The following is an 18,485-nucleotide window of genomic DNA, read 5'->3' on the forward strand; positions in this document are numbered from 1 at the left end:
TTACACAGCATCTCTGAACATTTGGCAACAAGCTTAATCCCATTTACATGGGTCGAGTTTCTTGGTTATCTTCATTTTAAGGATATCTTACGACTAGTTTTGAACTTGATGTCAACCCTCTAAAAATTAGCTACATGATGAAGTAAACCTGAAGCAAGAGAGTTATTGATATAAAACCCAAAAGACTAGTTGCCTGGAAGGAAGACCAACCTTAACTTTTTTAAGCTCATGAATCAGGAAACAGACATTTGGATCAATATTTAATCTCAGGAAAAATTTACAGAAGTGTTTCTATGTGCCCACTTTGCCATTCCATGTTTCCCTTGCTAGGAAATCTGCCTAGTTTTTGATTTTCTTCTAGCTTGTCTAAAGCAAGCACAAAGGTGCATTGTGTGTAATGGTTGCGATTATGAATCTCTCAGTACCAAACTTGGGAAGAGCTGGTTCAAAGACATGCTTGCTGAAATTTGGAAGTGGTTTTGGAGCATGGCAAGTTTGAATTGCAGTTGAGGGTGGGTCATGGGCAGAAACAACAATGAAGGTGCTACCATACAGAGGCAGCAAAGAGAACATGTGCGAGTTTTGGGACATCTGGTATTGGAATTTAACCCGACGGTCCAAGTAAGAAAGGTGAACAAGAAATATGAAAGCATAATTTTGTCTTTTGCATGTTATATCTAGAGTTAAACCATTGCAGTTGGGGCATTGTGCTATAATGGATGGGAAGGGGGTGACTGATGGTGGTCAAAGGACAAATTCTTGCAGAGTTCTAATAAATATTAATAATAAAGGTGTTTCGTAAGATTTTGTCTCTACACCTTAATAGCTTTACCTGTTTATTGGTTTTTTGCGAGACCCAGAGATGTTCACCATGTTGAGAAAATGGTTCTAAGTCACAATTGCTAGCTTACATTCAATAAAGATTTGGCAGTTGATTGCTGTCTCTTTTCGGCTCCTGCACAAGAGTTAGGAACTTTGGTTAAACACTTATTTTGAAACTATAATTTTACTCACAATCAATAATCAATCTTATTGGCTGCCACAAGCCAAAAGACTAAATCACACTTGTATGTTGGCTCTTAGGAGTTGAAAAGTTCTATCCTAGTTAGTATCTTCCCAAAAACTTGCTTCTCTTGCACTGGCTTCCTCAGGGATTTGCAAAACTATATATTTAATATTTTTTGACACATCTACTTCCCTAGATATGAATCCATATCTGATCCTGCAACCACTCTTGATTCAGGTAGACTAGGTTTGGTCATAATAGGCTAAAATATGACATATCATAGAAGCAAACCTCATCGTCTTTTCTGGTACTAGATCTGATGTAAATTAGGAATGAAGACTGTAGTTGCTATTTATTTCAAACCTAAGGTAATTTAGTTCAATCCAATTATTTTTTGATTAATTTAATCAAAATTTTGGAGTTGATGTTATTGCATATATTCTTCTTTAGTTATTTGTTTTTTAAAGGTTGATTTGTGTACAAATTTTCGATGTGAGTGAAAGTTACAACCAATATGGATGAAGGGATACATGTACCCAATTTAGAAAGTTTGTCTACTTCATTGGTTGCTTTCAGATAAATGGTGATTGACATGTCGGTTTTGTGACTCTTGCAGATGAAGAATGCATATGCTATTTCCAGACTAAGGAAAGTAACTGGATATTCAAAAAAACTTTTCTATCAACATGCTATAAGGTTGTACAAGGAGGTGCGTTGTCATATTATTTGAGTTCTTATTATCAAAGTATAAGAGTATATTTATTTTATCTCATGTTTGGGTCATATCTCATTTTATGCGATGTTTATCTTGTTCACTTGAACTCTCTTTATTGTTTAATGTTTACAGCATTGATAGCTACCCATTTTTCCTTTAACTTTCACACTAGGTTGCCAAGGACTGCATTGGTTACATAACACTGCACAAAGGGAATTCCTGACATAAAAAAGGTAGCCAAGTGCATGAGGCTCTCGCCATTGCAGAGTCTAGGGAGGGTTAGATATCCATGGCCTTACCCTAGCATGCGGAGAGGCCGTTTTCTGTTTCAAACCCTTGACACCTATACCATAGAGCAACCTTTTCCATTGCGCCAAGGCTCACCTTTTACAAAAGAATTCCTGACATCATCTACTTAAATTCAATTCAAATAGATCTTCTTCAATTCTCCTGTATAATAGATATAAGGGAAACAAAATTGATATGCTGTCAGTCAAATTGGCCTTGTTTTCATTCCTATTTACATTGGCAATGTGTTCCATCTACTCTATTTCCATGCTGTGATTTTGTCTTTGTTCTCTAAATAATCACGATTTGGCTTTCAGCCTTTCAAGCTTGTCATCTTCTCATATGTCGGCATAATATCATCTACAATTGCCATGGAGTACGCCATCTTGTCATCTTATATGTCAGTATAGTGTCATCAACAATTGCCATGGATTATGCCATTATGGGATATATTCTTGAGTTTTTCTGTGAACAGATCTATTATAGATGGAGATATGGGTCTAGTACCGACTCTTGGTAACTTTGACAGGAAATTCACTTGTGTCACCACAACTACTACTAATATGTGACATTATCCAATATACATGTTCTTAATGAATTTATGTACCATTTATGCACATCAAGGTCTGTTGAACCGGCCCGTACCGGCCGATTCAGCACATACTGTACCGGTACCGACCCCCACCGGTACGGTACAGCCACATAAAACGGTTCAGGGCCGGAACCGAGCGGGGAAGAAGAAAGAAGAGGAAGAAGAAGAGGAAGAGGAGGAAGAAGAAGAGAAAGAGGAGAAGAAGAAGAAGACGGTTCGACATACCTCGGGCCAACCCCCTCCCGAGCATCCCGACGCGCACGCGGCCCTCCTAACGGTTCCTTCCTTGCTCACGGGAGAAGGGGGGAAAGAGAGGAGAAGAGAGGAGGAGAGAGGGGAAGAAAGAAGAGGAGGAGAGGGTTCGGGAAGGAGGAAGAAGGAAAGGAAAAAAAAAAATTTCCATGCGTGGCGCCCGCGCGCCCGCGAGCGGAGAATCACTCGTCCCGCGCGCGATTCCACGCGCAGGAATCTCGATCCCACGCGATTCCCCGCGCTCGCACGGTTTTCCCGCGGAGACTCGCACAAGGCAGCGAGCCCATACGGCACCGCGCGCGAGCGCTAACCCACACGGGGCTGCGTGGGGCATTTAATGCCACAGAGTCTCATTTAATACCACTCTGTGGCTAAAACGCGGTCCGCGCGTGCGTCACCTTTTTTTTTCCGGTTCCGCACCGGTTCCAACCGGTACGGGAGCCCACCGGTACACCAGTTCGGTCAGCTCGGCGGACACTGATGCACATACTAGCAAGGATCGCGGAACCGGTACCGGTTAGCCACCGGACCCATTCGGTATCGGTTCAGACCAGTTCAAATTGGTATCAAACCGGTACCACTGGTTCGGCCTCCAAAAGTCCAAAAAGATTTGGCCTAGCAGGTACGGGCCGGTTCGGACCGGTTCGGACTGGTATGGGTCGTACTGTTTTTTAACGCCGACTGACCGGACCGGTTTGGTACATGCTGAACCAGCCGGTACGGGCCGATTCAGCATTCTTTGCATCCTAGCAACCAGGCATGTGCAATGCATATTTGAGAGAAGAGAGGAAGAAAGAGTTATATTCCAATCTATTCTGCAGTTGAATTTGAGAATCCAATCTATTTCAAAGTCAAATTAGAGAAAGTGTCCAATTTGTTTGGGAGTTTATGAGAGAGGTATGATCTGATTGGAAAAGAGGAGAGTGCGGGGGAGTGAGAAAGTTAGTGGGGTAAGTAATGTATTTTTAGGATAGATAGGAGGGTATTCTCAGCATAAAAATTGATAGACAATTAAAAATGGAATATTCCCTGATTTCCAAACTGTCATTTTTATATATAGTATAGAGTTCTTCCTTAATGTCCACTAAGTTGCCTCTATTGGTACCTTGTGATATGATTTCTCTAGGTCAATAAGGCCAAGGGTTTTCTCTCTGATTGCCTAAGCAAGAAGATGGCCTCTACAAAAAACCAAATTGATTCTTAGAGACCTGTCATTATTCTTAATCATTGTTTTATCACCCTCTGCATAACTTCATAGGATGGATCACAAATTTAATTCCACGATATGTAATTTTGGATATTATTTTATTCTTATAAATGGGCACCACAATACATCTGTAGTTGCTTTTTTTCTAGTTCTTCAGAGTCCAATTGAATAAGCTATTTATCCAAATTAGCTCCATTCCTTCATGATTTTGCAGCCAGCTATTTCATCTTGTCCTTAACTTTCAGCATGCTTTTGAATTTTTATTCATCAATTCTGGCTTTTTGTTGAGGAAGTAGTTACCTGACAACAGCACCCATGGAACAAACATTCAGAATATCTTTTCCATCTTTTTTTTTCCAATTCTTTCATGTTTTCTAAAACTCTATCATCCTTGCTCTTGATGCGTCAAATTTCATCTATACCTCTGCTTTTCTTCCCCCATCGTAACTAACATGCATTTTTTTTCTCATCTTCTAAACTCAACTTGTCAAAAAAATTATCTTTAAGTCACTCTTTTCACCTTTCTTAATTTTTTGCATCCTCCTAAGTCTTTCTAATCTTTTAAAATCATTGTTCTTTTTTGGTGGTTGTTTAAAACAAGCCCTTTTTGCTCGATTCTTCTCATTCATCACTTTTATAAATCATGTTTCTTTGGATGTATTTTTTTTACCTTGACTTTCTTAGGATTCTTCTAGGAACTTTCTTAATAGAGTTAGCTACATAATCCCACTTTGTCTCGGTTCAATGCTTAAATTCCAATTTTCTTTAAATAATGCATGAATAATGCCACATTTTCCCTGATTAAATTTTATCACTTTTTCCTTGGGCATATAGTTTCATATATCTCTCTTTCTCTTGTAGTCACAATAGGTATGCTAAGAGTCCTTTCTTGAGTAGAATATTTTCTAGTTGTTTTTGGTGCATACAAGTAAAGGTCCATATAGAGTGACGTAAAGGTCCATATAGAGTAACGAATTTTAGTGTTTTATTAGAATTAATTTGTTTGAAGAAACGTTTCGGTCATGTTTGACCTCATTTCTTCTCTCCCTCACCCCCGGGGCATTCCCTCCCCTGGCCTCTTTCTATCATCCTCTTCAGCTCTAGCTCTCATCTTCTCCATTGTTCATTACCTAATCTAATGATGATCTTTTTTTCTTTAGCACTAATGTAATATTTCTAGCATATTTACCATGTGGAACATATTGTATGCCTATTTTACTCTCATTTTAATCTGAATATTTTAATATTATTTGATCCTTTTTGATTATAACTATCCTGCTTTGTCGTAGTTTTGGAAGTTGGGTAACGAGCAAAGTTTTTGACCTTAACACTTGTATTAAACTCATCCATATGCCCATCCATGCATCGTAGACCATCCCTAATTGGTGCCATATCAATTTGGTAACAAAGCTAAAGGAGCCCGTTTGTTTATCCTCAATTTTTCATTGGTGTCTTTTTCTGTTCTTCCTTATTGTTCCTTTATGTCATGTTAACAAGCGAAGAGTTGAATTTCAAACTTGAGATACTTTATCAACATGCTAGAAAGAGCTTTAGGATCGTGCATTGTTTTTTTATATCAATCAACACAGGATTAAAATCTATCATCAACAATGTTTTGGTGTCAATTAATTCTACATTCAAGCAATTGCAGCAACACTATTTGGTGAAAAGCTCCTTGAGGCAAAACCATACATCAAGAGTCATATTATTGAAGAAGCATCGCTAATGGATAGGTCAATGTTTAAGCTTTATCACGTGAAGAGCTTGCTTTGTGGGAATCTGTCATGCAAAGCTGCTACCATAAAAAAGATTTGTTGATCAAGAACCTTGTAGATGATGATCTACAAGATTACTTGGAGGTAGAATGTCACATCCAAGGTCCGCCGTACCGGTACCGGTCGGCGTACCGGTGGCCGGCCGGACCGGTACGGTACCGGTCCGATTCGGTACGTACCGGTTGGTACCGGTCCCGTACCGGTTGGTACCGGTCCCGTACCGGCCGGTACGCGGTGGTTTCAAAAACCACAGCGCGCGGCGCTGTGGTTCTAAAAAAAAAAAAAAAAATCGTACCGGTGCGAACCGGCCGGTTCGCACCGGTACGAGGCCGGAACCGGCTGGTACGGGCTCCGAACCGGCCGGTTCGGATAAAAAACCGGAAAATACCGATTTTTTATCCGTTCCGGTACCGGTCCACGGCCGGACCGGTACGTACCGGCCCGTACCGGCCGGTACGGGCCGGTACGGCATTCCATGGTCACATCAATGACGAATTTGAGACCTTCTATAGTAGGTCATGAAACCTGCATCACTCTTATCATCTACAAGTGATCTGTGACCTTAGTCTCTAATGATCTTGACATCTTAGCTGAATTATCCCCTTCCAACTGCCATCCCCTGTTTTTGCGGACCACATCCACCATTAGCCAAGGACCGTACAAATGCCAATTGCCCACTAATGATGTTTTCCCAACATTTGACTCTGGCAACAAACCTTGTCTGCAGTTTAGACTCGGACCCACCCTTATACACCAAGATTTTTGCAAGTTTATCACAATGCTCCATGGAGGTTCAATTTTCCACCATCATTGGATCTTCTTTTGCTTTCATGGTTGTTCCATGATCTTTGTCTTCTCATACTTGCACTCATCCTCAAGATAACCCACTTCACCATAGGTATAGCAGCAAAATGGGACATTCTTGTAGCAGGATGCTAGCCAAGTTAGTGGGTCATCCTCAATGTTGACTTCGAGTACTAGTAGTGCAGATAGATACACTTGATCTAGATTCTAGACGCTCATATAACTCCTTTCATTACTTGATTCCATCCAATTATTGAGCCATAGCGGCTTACCAGCAATGTTGACTATCTTGAGAATTGTGTTTGTCTCCAACTTCCAAAAGGCCCTATGAGCACCTATAGAGCTTTGAAATTAGGTTTCCATGGCTATAGTGCTAGCACCTAATTAGCCATCACCCAAGGCCCTATGGTAGTTTTTCAAAATGTAATGAGTAATGATCTCTAGCCATTGGAATAGTTTCAAAATCCCACCCAAGTTTCCACCTCTCTTTCATGGTCTTAGCTCGGCTTAGAAGCATCCTTAACAACCTTACTACTAGACATAGCCACTATTCTTAGTGGGATTCCTCAAGCTCCTCCTTTATGAAGGTAACAATCTTTGGCTGTTGGAACAATCTCTCCTAGCTTTAGCCAAGAGCTCTTACCTAAGCTTCCACCTATTCTGGCCTTAGCTAGGAACTTTTTTGGCTTAGAGGTGTCCCTAGCAGCATCCCCCAACTAAAGACAACCTCATGTCTCAACAAGATTCCTCTAGCTCCTCCTTAGGGATGGTAACCACCATCTTGAATTTTGACCTAAGCTTCTTGATTTCCTTATTAGAATATTTTGCATCTCCTGTCTAGGATGCTTCCCACAAATGATATTGGCCCAAGACTTTCAGTATGTTCTCCCCTCCTCCATCACAACAAAAAAATATTGGCCCAAGACCAACTACCAAAGGGCCTTACCTGACCACCACCTTCAACCTCCTCCTCTTCCAAATGGTTATCCGGCATCCCACTCTCTCCCATGGCAAGTTCAACTCCATCTTTTGAGGAGTCTTGACTTGCTGAACTCTGTTTACTTAAGGAGGCTTGGCCGCCAACTAGTCTTCTCCCTTCAAAAGTGGTACTTCAACAACAAATCTCTCCATTCCCTTCTTCAGCTAAAATAATCTTTCCTTTTGAAATGGGCTTTGGATTTGGAGCCGTGGTGTTAACTCTCCGAAAATTTTTCTGCAAATACATATCACCAATACTTAATGTCTAGCATGATTTACTCATAGGACACTCTTCATTGGTGTTGATTTTGTATTCTATATGGCTTACGACACACTTTCTGGAACATCGTTCTTGAAGTATTGCCATAGAAATTCATATCAAATTTTTTTAGTAACTTGGATGTGCATATTAAGTTTTGGATCCTACTCTATTATATATATCTAAAATGGAGGCTCAACTTGTGTCGAACTTTTCATTCACCATGTGGCTAATATTAATATGCTCGGTCATGATTAAAGTTCATTGCTTAATATGCAATAGAAATTTGGCTATTGAAGCCTTATATTTATTATAATTTGTTAATTATTGAAGTGGATTTCAAAAACATTTGGAAAAAAGAGAAAAAAATCGTAGCCCATGCATTGTGGGGTTGATGTTAATGATGCCGGTATTAATAACGGGAGTTTCTGCATAAAGGCTTAGCTTGTGCAGAGTTCTTTGTCTGCCATATGAACATCAGTATTAATTACGGGAGTTTTTGCTCGGCAATCATTAAAGTTCATTGCTTAATGTGCAAAAATTTGACTATTGAAACCTTCTATTTATTATAATCTGTTACATTGCTAAATTGTATTTCAAGAATAGTTGGAAAAAAAAAGAAAAAATGTACCCTACACATCGCATAGGCTATATGCTAGTTTATAATATATTTTTGAGACTATATTCTAGCATTTTCCTTTTTTTGGTTTTATATTGCTAAATAAAATACTATCACATCCTATATATCAAGGTTGCCTTTTCGGTACCGGACCCCCTACCGGTGCGACACTAGCACATGTCGGTACGGAATGGTATGGTACGGAATTTTTTCGGAATATCGAGTGTTGGTACGCCATCCGTATCGGGTACCAATAGCGAACCGGTATGGTACGGTACGCTCCGTACCACCCGGTTCGGGCCGGTATAGTGAACCATGCTATATAAGCTTCTATGCTCAGAACACATTTATACTTTATGATTCTATCTCATTTTCCACCTCATTGCAGATTAATACTCTAATATCAGATGGAGATACCTCATCTCTAAGAAAGGTTGTTACAGAGAAAATGTATTCTGTAAGATTCTCTCCCATAATCAAGCTCTTTATTTTAGCATATTATGGAAGATTCTGGTTTGCACCCTGTATATTATAAGCAGTATTTCATTGTAGGAAAATTATAATCATGTTTCTGATTGTATATGTAACATCTTGCTATTGCTATTTTGGTTAAAGACACTCAAGAATGAACTAAAGCGGAGAGAATCTATATGGAGTTTTGTATACTGGGAATTAGTTGAACCTGTGGTCAGTATTCGGACATTGCGGGCTCGAATGGTAAGATGGAGTTTTAGCTTTTAAAATCCACATTATGATCAATTGGTTCCTTGCCTATGGCCTAGCGGCCAACAAGTATATTGGAATTGCTGACATGATTGAACTTAAATTTTACAAAGTTAGATAAAACCATGATTATCCAGTAAATGCTACCTGTTGAAGTGCTTATGGCACGTTAAAGAAAATGTTGTAAATATTGGGATTGACTTGATGCCAATTCATCTCAATAACTTGAATCATGTTTCCTCTGCAGATTGCTTTAGACAAAAATGATCTTGATAAAGCTTTCATACAGCTTACAATTGAATTTGTTACTAAGCAGGTTTGATCTCCTTGAGCTCTGAACATTGTTTACCATACAGAATAGTCATGCTAGTGTGTTTTTACCCTCATCATGATTGAAGTTTATAGTATTTTCTTTGACTTTATTCTTGTAATTGAATTGTATATTTTAACTTAATACTCTTTAATTATTTTATGGGGCAAGAATTTAGATCACTTCCTTGTGGTTAATATTGAAAAATTTGGTTACTCTTGCCATGCTAATTGCAAATTGTTTTATAGAATTTTCTATCTTTCCATTCCAGCGTATGTAAGGTGTTGGCATGGTATGTGATGCTGAACATATTTTAGGTGTCATGTAAGTATTCAATCTATGAGAAATACCTGTGAAACTCATCCACTAGTAGTACTATGGGAATCAAGGATTTAATTACCAATGAGAACTAGACCATAGTGGCCATATCTTACTAAACCAGCAAGGTACTAGTGCCAGATGCCCCTAAGGACCGAGCCATGTCAGGAAAAAAATACTATATCACCTCATTAGCATTGTTCCAATACCAAGAGACATACCATATATCAAGGTTTGCCGAATCGGGCCAAACCGCTTGGTTCAGGCAGTACCGGTTCGTTAATAGGAAACGGTTACGGGCCGAAACTGCAATGGGACCGGCCGAAACCGGTCCTTTTCGGGCCAGAATCGGTTGAAACCAGCCAGAACCTGCCAGAACCGATCGGTTCGCCCTGAGTCAAGTAGCATTGTGGCATTATTAGACTTAAATTCAAAAAAACATCAAAAAACATCAAGAAACATAAAAAAAATAAATTAGACTTAAATTCATAGAAAAAGTTTGAAAAGAGTGATTACCAATTAAATTTTTTGAGAACTGCAAAAGAACAATCTCGCTCAACAGAATGCGAGTATCCAGAACCTGAAAAGGCCACACTGGTAGTTGTAGAGGACTTTTCCTTCCTGTCTAAAAACAATGAGAATCAAGCCATGAATGTTCTATGGTCATACTATGATGAAAGAAGATGCTATTTGTTGTGGAATGAAGTCATGGTGAATGAATGAGAGAGCTTGAAAAAAGCAAAGCATCGGAGCTAGGCTGATGATGTCTATCTGGCGTACCTAATAAAGTTTGTATAGGGCGCGTGCTACTAAAAAAAAATTAGGAGGTGCCGATCCGTGAACTGACACATCCTACCGGTTTGGTTTGGCACCGAATCGATACTGAACCGTACCGGACGCCGACCGGCATGGGTCCCGATACCGGTTCAGCGGACCTTGCCATATATTGTTATGGCACCATATTGCATTGGTCCATACTCCATACCATATTAGTATGCCACAATATGGGTATAGGTACGGGTATTTCAACCCTTGATGGGAATCTCATAAGTTGTAGGTTGCCTCAATTTCTAGCGTTTGGTTTGATATGAGATGATAGTTTTGTCCGATTTTAGGATTAATTTAAAGCTTGGAACTGAAATATGATTGTTTAGAATGTTTTGGCACATGGTTAAAATGAGAAAGAAGGGTAGAAGCCCATAATGCTATATATCAGGCCATACTGTTTCTGTTGAAGGAATACACACTAGTAGGCCATTATGCAGTATATTTGATCATCATAGATGGTACAGAGGCGTGCACTGGCCTATAAGCTGCCAGAGAAATTGTCGTAGGATACAATATCATGTGAATTGACACTTAGTCCTTAATTATTGACTAAGCTTGACAAATGAAACCTCTATAGCATTGTCCCCAATTTCCCAAGTCCTGACTGTTGTGGTAATTGTTGACTAGTAAGAAAATAACTAACTAAGCAAGGTATTCATTTCTTTTTCTCTTGTATTAACATAGCGTGTCAAAACTATCATGATCTTCTTTTAATCCTTCCTTACTAGTAGCAACTAGGAAGCACTTGCGCCATTGCAGTGCCACAATTGTAGACTTGTCTTTTGTAAAACTCTTTGACCTAGGTAAGGTTCCTTTTCTAAAAACATACAGACACCAATATCAACATCAGTTCTTGTAGGATTCTTCTAAGTCTTGAGGAGGAATCCTTCACCTGCTGTGGGGTATGTGGTAGGCCCTTATTTGCTACTAGACTGAATCTTGCACCTAACTTTTGAATTTTAACCATTTTTCCAAGTTTGGAGGATGGAACCCTAACCTTTATTTGAATCAGAATTTTTGATCCTACAGATCAAATATCAAAAAATCTATTGGTTGTTCTCTTGCTACCCATATTCTACCTTCTACTTAGCATATGTACAAAAGCATATGCTATGTGTAAATACTAGGGAATTATTAATAAAAATTGGATCACATTCATACAGGGTCCATATTGCTTTGCATCTTGATGGATCAAATGTGTATACGACAGTGTGTTCTCTCTTGCAGATCAAGTGTCACGTTTTAGTTTTGGGCATGATCAATGCTTTATTGATTAATGTAACTCTTGGGGTCATTTTTGTCGAAAACATAACAATCTCTTTGCAGTATACTCATAAGTATGCATAATATACATAATTGCCTCCAATGCTTTTCTTTTCTTTTCTTCTTATTCTTTCTTTCTTTTTTTCCCTTAAATCACTCTATTGGAGTTCAGAGAATTCCAGACTATATAATACAGAATCTGCCCCTCAAAACCATACCTGTATATCAAGCAGCACAATTTTTTATTATACAAAACCTTCGGTGTACTAAGGTGTTGTCTTTGTAGGTAAAGGATCCCCTTCGAACAATAGTTGAACTATTATTTGTTTAACCTCTCCATGTCCGAGTTCATAAGTCATGACATTTTACATTTTCTGTTTCTTCATCTTGGATTTTATTGTTGGGTATCTTCTCTCTCTCTCTCTGTCTGTCTCTTCTCTCTGTTCCTAGGAGGTTTAGTCCTTCTTCATGCGATATATGATATGTTGTGTATTTCAGTTTTGTTGACCTTTTCGTTCTCCTTTTCCTTTTAGAAATTTGAAGCCTATGATTCAAAGGGTGCTGTTGTGTCTGGAGATAAGACAAAAGAGGTATATTAATTTCACCATGCCGACTTATTTGATGATCAGTATGATTCTTAGTATTTTATGCTTGTTAGTGAGATTGCTGAAATTGTAGTATACTTTGTTTTTGTTCCTTTTCTCTTAATATAGTAAGTTACTCTTTTGCTAAATTGGAAGAAGACTTCGTTATTAATTAAAGTTGATTATTTCCTTACCTATTAGAAGTTCAGATCATCAATGTAGTTATCTTGTTATCCTTTTGTACTTTCCTATTACATATGACATATGTTATTCTTAGGTTGGTGAAATAACAACTTAGTTTTCCATCTTTTCATTTATTATGGTATTCTATGCCTTTTAAGTGAGAATTCTCAGAAACGATATTTTCTGCTTATATGCATGATATGTAGAGAAAGTAATAAAATGTTTAATTGGTACATCTCCTTAAGCCATTGTTCAACAAAAATGATGAATTAGTTATGTACCAAGCAAAGTTTGCCAAACTGGTACTGGAGGTCATATCGGCCGGTGATTGGTTTGGTACGGTATTGGTCCATACATGCTACTTCAAGGTGCACCGTAAATAGGGGAAGAGGGCGAGAGGGAGAAAAGGAGAGAGGAAGAGAGAGAGAGAGAAAGGAAAGGAGAGGGAGGGAGAGGGAGAGGGAAGGTTGAGGTCTAAACCCTAACCCTAACCCTAGCGGAGGGAGGGAGGGGGAGGGCCGAGGCCTAGACCCTAACCCTAACCCTAACCCTAGCGGAGCAAGTGAGTGAGAGGGAAGGAGGGAGAAAGAGGATAGGTTGAGTACTGGTGATGGCCGAGAGGGAGCGAGTAGTGTCCAATGCCATTGAAACCCTCGAATCAGGGGGAGGGGGGCTTAAAACCAAACTGAGGGTGGGGGAGGTGTTTTATAGTCGAACCAACCTGACTTGCTAAACAGTTCTGACTTGGTGTTTGTTCGATTCGGTGCAGGCTAAATCACCCCGTTCGAATTGGTTTGGCAATCACTGTTCTAAAGTAATAGAATTGTTGTTGTCTAGGAATTCCTAAGAAAGTTTATCGGTCTTTCATGACATGCTCCCTTTTGACCTATTCTTATAACGTGTCAACCTTTCATCTCGACCAAAGTGCGCTTGCTTAGGGAGAAAAACAATTGCTAAAAATAAACAAAATAACTTTGACTACATATAATAATAACAATCAAGTTCTGCACAACTATTTGGGTTTGGCCTGATCCTCTATCTACATTCTTGATCATGGTTATGATTGAAAGCTAATGGGGAACATTAACAACCCTTTGAATGTAAGTGGTTAGAATTGATAATGGTGAGCTGCTGAAACCTATAGCTCAAAGGGAGTTTGCTTGGGAATAAGTATTTGGTTCAAGGATTGAAATACTGGGTATAAATACCTATCCTGGTATTTCATTGGGTTGGTAGGGCATTGGGATGGTATCATCCTGATTCTTAGGATGGTCCTGCATCCTAGCATCATACTAGGATAATTTTTCTGTTTTGTTTGTTTTCTCAAATTTTTAAAGTTTTTTTTATCATAACTGAATTTCGAATGAATACTTTTTTCCATGTTTAAGGGGTTTTGAAAATGTTTTGGTGGGTGTGTGGCGCTGGCATTGGTAATGGCACCCGTGGTTTCAATAATATTGAAAGAATACCAATAATATGTCAATGAGAAATCACTTTGATCATATATCATATTATGTATGATAGAATCATGAGTTTGAATAAAATGAATTCAATTCTAGTCCCAAATTGAGTGTCTGTGGCTCTTGTGTATCAGTGTATGTCACATGAAAAAGTCAACTTGAATGGAAGTATTCTTGTTGGTTATTTTAAATTTATTTAGTTTTGGACCTAGTCTTGGGTAGACTTTGAGCACACCTAAATTGAACCCATTGTTTGTGGGTAGTAATGTTCATATCACAAGTACAAACATGGTATCAATTTTTTTCCATATTTTATATTTATTTTAAAATATTGTTTTTACCAAAGTTAATTTTAAAAATAAATAGTAGACGAAAAGATAATCCATTAGGGTTGTAGAGTAAACCATTAACTACATCATATCCAAAAGTCAACCCGAGCTAACACCATTTGATCGACCAATTTTTGAACTCAACAAATTTCTGAGAGTAAGTTTTGAGATTATTCCCCAAACCCTAAAATGCATATATTAGAGTTGAGATTCATGCTCTAGATCATGATCCAAGCATTGCATTATGTTTTCACAAATTTTTGTGTAATCTCCCCTAGGTTTAGCAAATTATATAGGGATTTTGGACCGCTTTTTTGAAAAAGGTAAAAGAAGGGGGGAGAGAAGAAGCCACATACATGGAGTCGTTTGATTTTGCGATCCCAAAATCATTTATTTGTAGTGGAAAAGATCTAGATCGCAAACCTAACCTCTCAACTTGCGCCCCCCCCCCCCCCCCCCCCCCCCCCCCTCTCTTGTTTCCTGCCAAAGAGGAGAAAAAGTCTCAAAAGGTGGTCCTGAGCAGTACCGCTTGGTATTGCCCTTGAACCAGCTAGTTCGGGCCGAATTGAAGCCAGTATGCCTGAATTGCTTAATCCTAGAGTGGTTGGGTCATTTCCACATGCAGTTTGCTTGTTTTTCCCTCAAACCGAGTTTACACGAATTCTGACTCCTTTTGTTCAGCATGAACCGCTTGGTTCTTGAGCCCATATTGCCTACAAGCCTCTTTCTACCGAAAAGAAGAAGTTACATATCCTACTTAGCACTTTTAACGACTATCTGCAATTCTGCATGCTTACCACACTATAAGATGTCTTGGTACCTTTTAATTAGCCCACATATTGAACCAGGACATTTCAAGTCCTAGTGGGACTCCAACCATTACCCACCTTCCTTTATGTGCATTCACCAAAGCCATGTATGCCAAGTGCAACCCAAGTTATGTAGCATGCATTTTTAGACTTCCCTAAAAGCAATTTGCATTTCAACTATTTGTTTTTGTATCCTCAAGTGATCTAGATCCATGCCCCCATATATTCCTATGTTTGCCAAATCACAAGTTTACCAATCAAATGTGAAACTAAATTTTTGTAATACTTAATGAGTCAGTTATTTTAATTGCTAGTGTATAATCAGACATCAAAAGTAGAATCTATTTTCTAATTTTTCTAACTTTCTCCTTAAATATAAGTATTTCATAGCATATATTTTGCCTAGAAATCAAGCACATTTAGATGGTGGCAATTTTCCTATTTTGAATATTTTTAATGCTAACAATGCTTCCTTCTTTTTTATTTTAGAGGTATAGAAAGTTTTTTTGATGCTAGAAAATAAGTTTAGTTTATCATACAAATATCAGGATCCATTTAACCTATTTACATGTTCTTGTATATAAAATTCTAATAGTTCTAAAAGGATTTAAAGAATTCAATTTTTTCCTTAACTGGGTTGAATCTTTTGCTTGGTTTGTTGTATGTGTGTTTGAAAGAATTCTGTATTTTTTATTATTGAAGCCTATTTTTCTGATAAACAAGAAAACAAAGTACTCCTAGCAAATATAAAAGAATGTAAAAGCCTCTTAAAAAGGGTCTTGCTTCATAATTTGAATTCTACTTGATTTTCAGATCTCTAGTCACATGGCAAACTCTCTTTTGATGCAAAGAAAATTGGGAAGGCTTTGAAAATATTATTTATTTCAAATCAATAACCAAGTTCATATAGTTCATGGCACTCGGAAGTTTAAGCAAGTTGTGCTGACCATGTATCAAGTGCAATATATGTGTCAACTTGGTAGGCTTACAATGAAATTCTTATTAACTTTGCAATGCTGCCAGTACATTATGTATCATTTAGTATTCCTCTTAGGAAAGATTTTTATTTTTATACTACCCAATTGCTGTTAAAATCTCAGTCGGTCTCCATTTCTGAGATGCTATGTCTTAAATTTGATCCCCTATTTACTAGGATTTTCTTAGCCTTCTGTGCACTTGAGGGAATAATCTTATTCACAATTGTCACTCTTTCCTAATTAATGCCTTTCCTGAGCTCTTCCATAACGATCTGGAGAGTACCATTTCAATTTTGCCATATGCCCACTACAGACTCCATGGTTGCTTTGCAACTATTCCATCTTAATGTATGTTAACCAAAATTTTCCGTGTTGTACGCCAAGGCTGTGTTTGGATTCTTGTTAAATGGTGGATAGGGGGGATTTATTCCAGCCGAGATCTACTCAAAAAGTGGTGGATAACATTATTCTATCGTAGGTTCACAAAGATGGTTGACCTGGGTAACTTTATTTCACGAGGAGGGTGAAATAAAGTTAATCACCCAGAGATTTCTCTCTTTACTTTTCACTTTTGGTGCAATTATAATCCACTAAGCATGGGGGCACCAACCAAAAAGTGAATAACTTTATTTTCTAGTTAGCTAGTTAGGGGATCGATATACATGGTTAACATGCAAACACAGCCTAAGTAGCTTCAAATGATTTTTGCATCCACATTATCAAGAACATTTTTCCATGTTCCAAGTTAGCAGGCATTCTTTCTCTGTTATTATCGAACAAAATCTATAGGAAAATCTATTGTTATATAGGCATTGTGAAGATAAGGGCTCTAACCTATTCATACTTGTCTCCGCATCATATTTCTAAAATAGATGTGTTTCTTCTGGAAGCACCATAATGACACTAATATTTGGACTAATTGATTTTTGTTCTTTTCACATATGTTGTCTTTTAGGTACTTGTAAAAGATATCTGGGTTTTTGAGAGATCACTCTTTCACCCTGGGGCAGACTGGCGTCTTTGTGCCCGGCTTTCAGTATAGGCTGTCTGAAGGACTTTCGGAAGATACTTGTCCTAAGCCGTGGTCTTAGTGTCATGAAAAAGTTGCTCCTATACATGCATGCTGGAGGGGAGTAACTTTTGTTCTCTCACCTTTTTTTTTCTTCGAATTCATCTTTCGTTTCCAACAGGGCAGAAATTATGGCAGGCTTTTGAGTCTTTTTTGGAGACCAGCTCTTATTTAATGCGCATACTACCCCCCTGTCCCATGTTCATGGACTTGGAGGATCAGGATTTATCTTGTAAAGTTGTTTGAGCACATAATTTTCTTAGTGCTTCAATCAATACAGATGAGAGTATTGTCATTTTGGCTTGAACCATCAGAGGTCTCTGTTGGCACATAATTTTCTTAATGCTTCAATCAATACAGATGAGAGTATTGTCATTTTGTCTTGAACCATCAGAGGTCTCTGTTGGTTGTTCAGAATACACATGAACGGTGAATGACTGAAGTTATTGGTCTGAAATCAGCATTTCAGGATGCCTTTGCTGATTTTTTCTTATATATTTACCTATGCTTTGTCTAGCAATCAAGAGATGCATCTGATATTATGTTGGTTCAAGGATACAGTGTTTAAGTTTTTTGTTATTTCCTGAGAGGGTGATCCACTGGATAATACAACAACGAAAGATGAAGTCATTGGCAATGCACCACCACAGGCTTGAATCCAGAACCTCTGCTTGTTAAGCAAAGGTGTGAGACCACTGGGCAATACCTTGTGCGTTGTGTTTGTCTGTAATAAAGCACAAGAGATTCTCCATTTCTCCCTATCAAAACAAGCTTGATCCAGGCAAAACCTTGAAGAGCAAACCCTTCTCTAGCAAACCATACTGGTTCAGTGATTTGGGACAGCGTCATCGCCTCACCCGATGCATGATATTGTACTTTGTGATGCTAGTGGTTGTATATGTGTAAGGGAGAAAGAAACCCTGCACAAAATCTTGCAAAGTGAAGTAACTTTCTGCTGTACGTTCTTCCAAGTCTTGGATATGAATGACCTAATGAATAAATTATAAACTTTCCCATGTACTTTGGTTGATGATTAGTTTTATTCCTCGTGTTAGCTTGGATTGATTGCTTGGCAGATCCCTTTATCACTTGATTCTTTTTGCTCCCTAAGGGTATTTGGAGTTCTCCATCATCCAA

The 18,485-nt window shown here is 38.4% G+C and overlaps 1 protein-coding gene across 3 annotated transcripts in view; it reads left to right on the forward strand.

The window, feature by feature from the left end:
* The window catches only part of LOC103721000 (Mitochondrial inner membrane translocase complex, subunit Tim44-related protein), a 32,543-nt gene extending 14,808 nt beyond the window's left edge, over positions 1-17,735 (forward strand). The window contains exons 7-12 of one of the 3 annotated variants that reach the window (XM_039132368.2): positions 1,623-1,715; positions 8,884-8,952; positions 9,111-9,212; positions 9,466-9,534; positions 12,471-12,527; positions 17,235-17,735. In XM_039132368.2, coding sequence (XP_038988296.2) covers positions 1,623-1,715; positions 8,884-8,952; positions 9,111-9,212; positions 9,466-9,534; positions 12,471-12,527; positions 17,235-17,321 — 477 coding nt within the window. In that variant the 3' untranslated portion in view covers positions 17,322-17,735. The remainder of the gene's footprint in view (positions 1-1,622; positions 1,716-8,883; positions 8,953-9,110; positions 9,213-9,465; positions 9,535-12,470; positions 12,528-17,234) is intronic. The other 2 variants (XM_039132374.2, XM_088715199.2) reach the window with 2 other exon arrangements.
* The last annotated feature ends 750 nt before the right edge of the window (positions 17,736-18,485 follow it).

This window comes from Phoenix dactylifera, chromosome 2, assembly GCF_051530095.1.
Source record: "Phoenix dactylifera cultivar Ajwa chromosome 2, Ajwa_hap1_PhDact_Kaust_v1.1, whole genome shotgun sequence".
NCBI lineage: Eukaryota > Viridiplantae > Streptophyta > Magnoliopsida > Arecales > Arecaceae > Phoenix > Phoenix dactylifera.